We start from the raw sequence: 10438 nt of genomic DNA, 5'->3' as shown, positions 1-10438 counted from the left end.
TTTTTTTAAAAAAAAAAAACAGATTTAAAAGTTTTTTAAAAAACCACTTTATAGGATATTAAAAAGCAATTTTTTTATACGATATTAAAAATAAAATAGACTTTCTTTTGTGATGACATTCGTCAGCGTTTTTATATAAAAATAGGTGACATTTTGTCCGTGTTTATATAAATGCATTTTTTTTTAAAAAAGGTATAAATTAGTTTTTAAAAAAAATATTAAATCTGTCCTAGATATAATTTAAAAAAAAATTGAATTTTGAATTTTTTAACTGATTTGAAGTGGAGTTTTATAACCAATTGATATTTATTTGACATGTGTTTTTATTTCAAATTTTGAATTTAGAATATTTAATTAGTTATATAATATTTAATTATTTTATAATTTAAAATTCTGAATTTTGTAGTGTTGACATGTGTCATTTTTTCTTCTCCTATTATATATAGATAGATATATATATATGACAAATACACATGTGTAAGAATTATATTGCGTAATGACTAAGCTATGTAATAACTACCTTATTAACTACATTTAAAAATAGATAATTGCATGTATTAGGAGAACCTGTTTAAAAATGTAGTCAAATTACTTGAAAGACTTGTGGATATTGACAAGTGCAATTAATGAGAAAATCCATTCAAAATTCTGTATATTAATTAAAAAAGATTTTTGTTTGCAATTAGACTTGTCTCCTTCCCTATATATAGACCCCAAATCTTTATTCTTCTCCCACAATTAAGCTAACGTTTGATTGATTTAGGGTTTTAGAAAAAAGAGAGAAAAATATATATGTGTGGAACAAATGGTTGCCTTATCAAGTTCTTTAGTTCAATGTTCTATTATTCTAGATTTGTGAGTATTCTTTTACAATTTTAATTCATTTTTATTAAAATGTTTCTTATAAGTTTTAAGCATGAGTCAATTTTTTTATAAATGAATCACCAGTTGTATCCTAAAGAAACATATACGAAAATGGTTCATGAAAAGATTTGAATTAAAACATGAATCAAAATTATTTTTCTTTCTATTCTTCAATTTTTTATTTAGCCACATATATTTGCTTCCTTTTAAGCTTATATCAATGAGTTCACAATAATTAATAACATTTCAGAAGTCAGATGTTCGTGGAAAACTAAGGGGATTTTCCCCTTTTTCCCAAATTATGAAGTATTTCGCCAAAATCCTCACCTATTAATCATTTACTACAATAGTTTTCCTTAATAATTTTTATATTTTGCAATAAAAATTGCAAATATTTCTATAAGTACTAGCATATATATAACTAAATAACCATGAGGTATTCGTAGGGCTTACCTTGACCATAACATGTATTTTCTACGGAGAAGGGTCTAAAATACCCTTATAGTATTAGAATTGGCACAAAAATACCCCTCGTTTACCTTTTGGCCTTAAAATTACCCTTGGGGTTAATCCTTAGGGACCTATTTTGCCCTTTTGACTAACGGACTAATTAGTAAATATATTTAATTATTTCATTTATTACGTGGCATGCTGTAATTGGTTGGAAATTTAATTAATTTAAAAGCCCTAAATTTCGGTTGACCCAAACCACCCTATCCACCCGGGTCGACCCGACCCATCTTCAAAATACCAACCCATTCAATAAAACACCCATTACCCATTTCTTTTAAACAAAACCCTTAAACTTAATATTTTGATTTTTTTGATGTTACTCCGTCTTGAACAAGTAAAGTCATCGTGTTTTACTTGTTGAAAGTTGTTAGCAATCTTGTTGATCTCTTGATTGTAATGGAAAAGTCGTTAGCAATCTGCATTTTTATAGCAATCTGCAAAATTTTTACTGCATTCTTCAAAATTTTTTACAGCATCTAAAATTATGGATTGCTTTTCAATTTTACACAAAATGCAAGTTAACAGTATAATATGCTCTTAGCCATTTCGTCGTCTGTACAACTTAGTAGACAGCCAAAATTAAAGAAACACTCCCAACACTAGAAATTATCAACTCACTCTAGTTCAAAAGAAATATCACTGGGGATTCACACTTCACAAGATCTGTTAAGCCTACCATCAAGACATCTTACCATCAAGACGGAGTAACATCAAAAAAATCAAAATATTAAGTTTAGGGTTTTGTTTAAAGAAATGGGTAATGGGTGTTTTATTGAATGGGTTGGTATTTTGAAGATGGGTCGGGTGGATCCGGGTGGATAGGGTGGTTTGGGTCAAACAAATTAGGCTTTAATTAATTAAATTCCCAACCAATTACAACATGCCATGTAATAAATGAAATAATTAAATATATTTACTAAGTAGTCCGTTAGTCAAAAGGGCAAAATAGGTCCCTAAAGGTTAACCCCAAGGGTATTTTGAGGCCAAAAGGTAAACGAGGGGTATTTTTGTACCAATTCTGATACTATAAGGGTATTTTAGACCCTTCTCCGTATTTTCTATACAGTTGTAGAAATTTCATCTAGCTTCAGGAGGTTATCATCCCACAACACAACAATTCCACTAGAGTTTCCTATAGCTAGGACCTCAATCATATTGTTGAAAAAAAATTCAAGTAGAACTTAGTGATCCAACATTTCTGTCTCCCGCAAGGCTACCAAGGGAGGCCTATGCCAATCCAACAATGACCTAAATTTTCTCCCAAAATTCGGGCCATTCCCTCTCATACAGTTCTATAGTATGATAATCATGGATCTGTTCAAATTTAGGTGGGCTTATCATGGGAATGCCCTTTTTGAATTCTATCAAGGCATTTGTGTTTGAATTCTATCAAGGCATTTGTGTTTGAATTCTTTACTATTGGGTTCATTATTAGTGCATAATTTCCTATCTGAGGGTTAAAAGGGCGCCTAATATCTACTAAACTTTTAAAAGATTCGATAAACCGATAAGCCTGAGTTTCTTATCTTATTTCTCATTGTAAATCATTACTTTCATTTCTTTTAACACAACTATTTATGTTCTTGTTTCTCTCATTAGTTCTAGGGATTCTTCTAATTTTTGGGTGTTTGTATTCACAAGTTTAAATGGAACTATGTTTACAGGAGAGGGTACCTTGAAATCCCTCCTATAAACTTAGCTCAATTTAGACTTGTGAGTACAAAACCTATGAAATAGAAGAAGCTCTAAACTAATGATAAAACTAACGACAAAAATAGTTGTGTTAGAGGAGATAAAAATAATGATTTACAATGAGAAATACAACAACAATTAATACTTATCTAGCTACTGAATTCTCTTAAAAGGCTTAATAGTTATTAATGTCACGTCCCGATCTACACCCTGGACGTGGTTGGTACTTGAGAACCATCGCTGGTCCTCAAGCGAACCCTTGGACTGACTGAATACTTAACAAAAGACTTATTCAAGCAAATAGGAATTGAAACTTTAAATGCATAATTAAACTCAACAGTCTCAATTAAACTCAACTCAAATAAATGTCTGGAAATACTTAATAAGGTATTAGTAATAGTCTCTAGATCTAAAAATAGAAAGGAACAAACTGAGAGACTCGTCAACTCTAACTATCTATGAAACCTCTAATACTAGGATAGATGTTGGGATAAGACCCATGACAACTCAACAATAACAGGAAAAGAAATGTGAAATCCTTCGGAAAGCAAAGAGGCTCACCAAAGCTAACTAGAGCGCAAGTGATCTCAACAAAGCGCTTGTTGATGACCCTAAACACCTGTACTTGCATCATAGTAAAATGCAGAAAAAAAGATATCAGTACATTGAATGTACAAGTATGTAAAGAAAACTGAATGTACAAATAACTGAACCGATAAGATTGGAAGAATACTCACCTCAAATCAACTCAATAGAAAGCAATAATAAAAGATGAAATGTTTAAAGCTTCATAAATAAAAGATACTAACTCAAGGATGTATATAAAAATACAATAAATTATTTTTTACTCTTTTTTTGGAGATCCTCTAACCGATAACCATCACTATGAGCTATGTGATGATGCAACATCTCCCCTACGCTACCATGATACCTTACCGCGGTATAGAACACCTCAACTAAGTGGATCCACTAAAGCTATGCTCGAAACCAATAAGGTACGATCCTTTACCCATGTTGGCTACATGGTTTATGAGGAATGTGAGTTGTCTAAACACCCTTAAATATATATACTCATGCTCAAGTAGAAACACCCTTTCTCTATTTTGGGGTAAATACTCAAAATAACCTCTTTTTAGAAATCAAGGTTTCTCCTTTCTCAATGTAAAAATGTTACATTTGGGAATACTTAGTTTAGTTGGTTAAAAATGATTCTCAATAATAACTCCATCAAAGCTCTTGAACTTTCCTCTTCAACTCAATTTAGTTTTGAATGTGCATTAAGATATGTGATTAGGATATGCATGATTTTTTAAAGGTAAATGGAGCTTATAGGAGCTAACACAAAGAAGGAAAACATGACCACAACTTAAATGAGCATGTGCTGGATGAAATAAAAAAAGAATCAGCCCAAAATATCCTTGGCGTACTGTTGGCGCAGGGCGCCAGTCCCTGAACTTCAGAAGTTAGGCCTGGGTGCATTGCTGGCACATGGTGCCAAACCCTGAAATTCAGAAGTCAAGCCTAGGTGCATTGCTGGCGCGCCGCTCTAGGGCCTAAACTATTGAAGGCCAGGTGTGGCGCATTACTAGTGCACCGCCCTAGGGCCCTCCCCAACATCTTCAATGAATTTTCAAGTTAAATTAGGACCCCAAATTAATTTAGATTTGGGAAATTGCTCCCAAACTCTTCTTGTTTCTCAAACCGAAAACAAATACATGAGAATTATCATACAATTCCTTTTGAAAACATAAATTTAGTAAATCAATAGGGTTCATGTGATACTAAGCATGAACAACACTATAAGACAAAACAAAAGAATCAAAACCTCAACGGTTAAAGAACCGGATTCAATATCAAGAACTACGAATGAATCCTTTAGATGTGACGATTTCTAAATGAATTGAGATGTAGGGCGTGAGGACGAGTTAGTACAGTACTATGATAGACTTACATACCTGCACAGAACAAAGGATCTTGGTGAAAATTGATGGAATTTTGAAGAAAGCTTGAACCCTAGCCTTTTCTCCTATTGGAACCATGCTCTAATTCTTCTAAGTGTTAAAGAATGCGAAAACATGTTTTAACACTAATTAGACCCTTAATTAGGTGAATAAAAACATGGCTTAGGCTTAGAAGGAGTGGGAAAAGACTAAACTACCCCTCTAAAACGATTTAGGTTTCTTATAAAGAAGGCTTCACTAAAACGAGCATATCATTTTACTCTGAGATTAAAATGAAGCAAACTCGGCGGCGTTGGAAAGATGACTCAAATACCTTTAATTTGATAGGTCATGGGCCACCTAATTCTTTATGTGCTAAGATATATGATCGTTTTAAGTTTACCTAAGTAGAATCTTACATCAAAACTTAATCGGTAAGAAAGCTTTCGACTCAACTTTGTGTTAGGGGATTCCAATGACCTTAATTGATATCCAAAATCATTTTCACACTAATGAATTGACCTTAGAATATAAGAACAATTAAGAATCACTCGGTACGACCTTATACGCAGTTCAAGAATGGTTCAGATCTTAATTTTAAATTTTTTGGGGTGTTACAATTTAGCACCCTTTTAACCATCAGATAGGGAACTATGTGCTAGTAATTGAAACCAACAGTGAAGAATCCGAATAGGGATGCCTCGATAGAATCTAGAAGGGACATTCCCATGATAAATCCACCCAATCTGAATAGATTTATGAACATCATAATATGAAAACTCCAGGGGAGGAAATGATTCGATTTTTAAGGAAACTCTAGGGGTCGATGAAGTTGAACAGACATTTGCATACGTTTCCTAACACATACTACTTCAACTATGCTACCAAGCATACCAACAATGCCATCTCTAGAATACATCCTCTGCTGTTCATCAGAATCCTGCAAATGATCGTTGCAGGAAGCATGGCTTCAGAAAGAATTCGACGATGCCAAACCATATAATTTGATAGTTAGCAAAGTTGTTACTCTTAGTAATGCGCTACAAACTCTTAAGAGAGTAGAGGTTAAAGAAAAGGGAATCACCGATATCAAAAACTATTTTCCCTTTGAAATGTAAATGTGAATAGGTTTGCAGAGGAAAACTATGAAATGAGGAGACATGGGACACTGGTCTCTTGTAATATCAAAAACATAAAGATAGATTTTCAGAAGAATATATTAGAGAGGTTTCTGTTTTAACTAAGTGGTGATCTGCAACATCTTAAACCTTTACATATTGAGCAAATGCAATCCACTCTAGATTAGGTTTTGAAATTTTAGTTAAAACTGTTGGTTATACATGTAACTGGTTATTTTTTCTGATTGTATCATGTTAAGATTATAGTAGTTCTATCGCACCCAAGAGTGTGGCCTAGAAGTGGTTGAGAGTCATGAGGTCTATAGGTTCAAATTACAACGTAGACAAAAAAAAACTAGGCGATTCTTTCTGTTTGTCCTAGTTTTGGTGGACAGAATTACCTGATACCTTTTGTTGGTGGGAGGTGGCAGGTATCTCGTGAAATTAGTCGAGGTGTGCGAAAGTTAACACCAGAGTCATAAAAAAATGATTCTAGTAGTTGTATCATTGTGTTGCTTCTTGAAGCTTACTGAACTCAAGATTTAATCACTATACGGTAGTATTCTGTGGAATAACTTGATATTACAGTAGGATACATCCTTGCTCCTAGCTAGTAATTTGTCATTAGTTACACGTTTGTATCCAGACTTTTGTATTGTTACAAAATGTACATAGTCATAGCTACTCATAGCATAATTATAGATAGAGATCTTTAGGGATTTTAGAGATATTTAAGGATATTTTTTGATTTTATTTCCTTGGATAGATTTACATGTACAAATAGCTCTTATTCTTGGAATAATAGAACAAGAAATTGGTCCATTGTCTCTATATTTTACATGGTATTAGAGCATTATATGTTCTTTGTCAGTCAGAAAGCTCACCGGAGCTCACCGGAATCCGGTTAGTGTCCGTGAATGAAATTAGTGAACTTGAATTTAGTTTCTGCCACGCGTGAGTGGACCAAGCTTGGTCCAACTTTCTTTTCCAGCATCGACTTGTCATTTCTGGCTGATTAGTGGTGATCCCCTAATTATAGGACCAATTTTTCCGAGAAGAAAACCCTCCAAATAGAATATGTGGACCCTCTTTGGTCAGGTTTGAGACTTCTCTGTTTGTTGCTAATTATACTAGATTATGGAAATTGTGTATGAGTGCAGCAGTGGAATTGTTGCTTGACCAATTTGTGAGTTGATATTGTTTTGGAGGCTATTTGAACCTTATTTAGGAAATTATTTCTAGAGGGCCATCGAGTTTGGCTAGTGCAGTTTCTTTTTTTATTGTATTATTAGGATGCTGTTTGTTTGTATGGGGATTTTGAAACACTTTCAAATATAGCTGGTAAAATGACAGATCATTTAAAAGTTGTTGCTTCACGTTCATTATCCGACAAAATGGTTTTGGTTTCGGTTGAGGAGTTTGCCAAATTTTCTCAATATCAGAATATTTCCTCATTGGATGTGAGTCTTGCCAATTTGCAAAACACCATTGCATCTCATTCGGTCTAAGGGTTAATAAGAGAGTCGAGTCAACTTCTGAGTTAGTTCATTCTATGTTTGGGGACCATGTCATGTTGTTTCCAAAACTGGGCATAAATATTTTGTCACCTTTGTAGATGATTTTTCTTGAATGACTTGGATATACTTTAGGAAGAGCAGATCTGAAGTGTTCACTCACTTTTCTACCTTTGGTGCTGAAGTCAAAACTCAATTTGATGCCAAAGTGCGTATTCTAAGGAGTGATAATGCTAAAGATATACGTCAGAATTATTTAGGTCTTACATGAGACAACATGGTATTCTCCATCAATCTTCATATGTTGATACACCCTCTCAAAATGGAGTTGCCAAGAGAAAGAATAGGCATCTACTTTAGACAGCTTGGGCATTGCTGTTCCAAATGAAGGTTCCTAAGCAATTTTGGGCTGATGCCATCTCTACTGCTTGTTTTCTGATCAATCGCATGCCATCAATTATATTGGTCGGTAATACGCCGTATAATATTATTTTTCCAAGCAAATCATTTTTTCCAGTGGAACCTAAGGTGTTTGGAAGCACTTGTTATGTTAGAGATGTTCGACCATCTATTACCAAGTTAGATCCTAAAGCATTAAAGTGTGTTTTCTTGGGCTATTCTTGCCTTCAGATGGGGTATCAGTGTTATTCTATTAAATTTGGTAAATATTTAGTATCAACTGACATGGTATTTTCAGAGACTACACCATTCTTTTATACACCTCCAGATTCTTCAAGTCAGGAGGAAGATAAGTGGTTAGCCTATCAGGTTACTCGTGTTGTAACAGAACAATCAACTAATGTTGTTCCTCTATCTCCTAGTTCTTTTATTGAGCATCAATTGACCATTGTGCCATCACAACCTACTCAATCCGCACCAGCAAGACCACCAATTGTTCAAGTTTACTCAAGGGGGCAAGAGATTAACGATACATACCCTACATAAACTCCATCATGAGATCCTTTTCCATTTGATCCTTCAGAAAGTTTAGACCTTCCTATTGCTCTTCGAAAAGGTACACATTAGTGCAAATCCACATATTCCATAGCTAATTTTGTTTCTTATGATCACTTATCTCCTGCATCTAGTTGTTTGGTTGGCTCTCTGGACTCTGTGACTATATATCCCTAAAACAGTGAAAGAAGCCTTGAATCATTTTGGATGGCATAATGCAATGCTTGAAGAGATACATGCTCTAGATGAAAATCATACTTGGGGATTTGGTGGATTTACCCAAGGGATAGAAAGCAGTAGGATGCAAATGGGTTTTTACCGTCAAAGTCAATCCTGATGGTTCTATTGCAAGACTTAAGGCTAGACTTGTGGCTAAAGGTTATGCTCAGACTTTTGGGGTAGATTATTCTGACACTTTCTCCCCCGTAGCTAAGCTCACCTTTGTTCGCTTGTTTATTCCTTGGCTGCTTCTCAACATTGGCCTTTATATCAACTGGATATCAAGAATGCTTTCCTTCATGGTGATCTACATGAAGAGGTGTATATGGAGCAACCACCTAGGTTTGTTGCTTAGGGGGAGTATGGAAAATTTTGTCATCTAAGAAAATCTCTATATGGTCTAAAGTAGAGTCCTTGTGCATGGTTTGGAAAATTTAGAGTTGTAGTTCAAGAATTTGGGTTGAAGAAGAGCAAGTGTGATCACTCAGTCTTTTACCGACAATCAATGTCTGGTATTATTCTTCTAGTTGTCTATGTTGATGATATTGTGATTACAGGAGATGATTGTACTGAAATTTCTTCTCTCAAGCAGTTTTTACATACCAAGTTTCATACCAAAGACTTGGGACAACTGAAATACTTCTTTGGTGTAGAAGTAGCTAGAAGTAAGAATGTGATTTTCTTATCTCAAAGAAAGTATGTACTTGACCTACTTGCAGAAACTGGTAAGTTGGGAGCGAAACCGTGTGGCACACCAATGGCTCCTAATGCACATCTTACTAAGGATGATGCTGAACCTTTTGATGATCCAGAAAGATACAGAAGGTTGGTTGGGAAACTAAACTACCTTACTATGACTCGTCTAGATATTGCCTATGCATTCAATATTGTTAGTCAATTTATGTCTATACCAACAGTCAAACATTGGGCTGCCTTGGAACAAATTCTATGTTATTTGAAAGGAGCCCCTGACCTTGACATATTGTATAGCGACCACATACATACTCGTGTTGAATGTTTTGCAGATGCAGATTGGGTAGGATCAAGAATTGATAAAAGATTGACTACTGGCTGTTGCGTCTTTGTTGGTGGAAATCTAGTATCTTGGAGGAGTAAGAAACAAAATGTTGTATCTCGATCTAGTGCAGAGTCCGAGTATAGAGTTATGGCTCAGTCCACATGTGAAATACTATGGATACAACACCTTTTAGCTGAGGTTGGTTTGAATCCTTCTTTTCCAGCAAAACTTTGGTGTGATAATCAGGCTGCTCTACACATTGCCTTAAATCCAGTGTATCATGAATGGACAACACATATTGAGGTCGATTGTCACTTTGTCCATGAGAGGATTGAAGAGAACGTCATTTCTACTGGCTATGTGAACACATGAGAGCAATTGGGTGATATATTGATGAAGGCTTTGAATGGAACTCAGGTGGAATATCTTTGTAACAAGTTGAGCATGATTAGTATCTATGCTCCAACTTGAGGGGGAGTGTTACAAAATGTACATAGTCATATCTACTCATAGCATAATTATAGGTAGAGATCTTTAGGGATCTTAGAGATATTTAGGGATATTTTCTGATTTTATTTCCTTAGATAGATTTACATGTACACCTAC

At 34.5% G+C, this 10438-nt stretch overlaps 1 protein-coding gene across 1 annotated transcript; it reads left to right on the top strand.

Annotated features, from left to right (window-relative positions):
* Positions 1 to 9319: 9319 nt before the first annotated feature.
* LOC107062626 (uncharacterized mitochondrial protein AtMg00810-like) lies at positions 9320 to 10204 on the top strand. Its single transcript, XM_015313491.1, has one exon. It carries the CDS (start codon positions 9320 to 9322, stop codon positions 10202 to 10204), a length of 885 nt encoding a protein of 294 aa, XP_015168977.1.
* The last annotated feature ends 234 nt before the right edge of the window (positions 10205 to 10438 follow it).

The sequence above is a fragment of the Solanum tuberosum genome, unplaced genomic scaffold (genome assembly GCF_000226075.1).
Source record: "Solanum tuberosum cultivar DM 1-3 516 R44 unplaced genomic scaffold, SolTub_3.0 scf00248, whole genome shotgun sequence".
In the NCBI taxonomy this organism is placed as follows: domain Eukaryota; kingdom Viridiplantae; phylum Streptophyta; class Magnoliopsida; order Solanales; family Solanaceae; genus Solanum; species Solanum tuberosum.
This window is presented reverse-complemented; position numbering and strand designations above follow the sequence as displayed.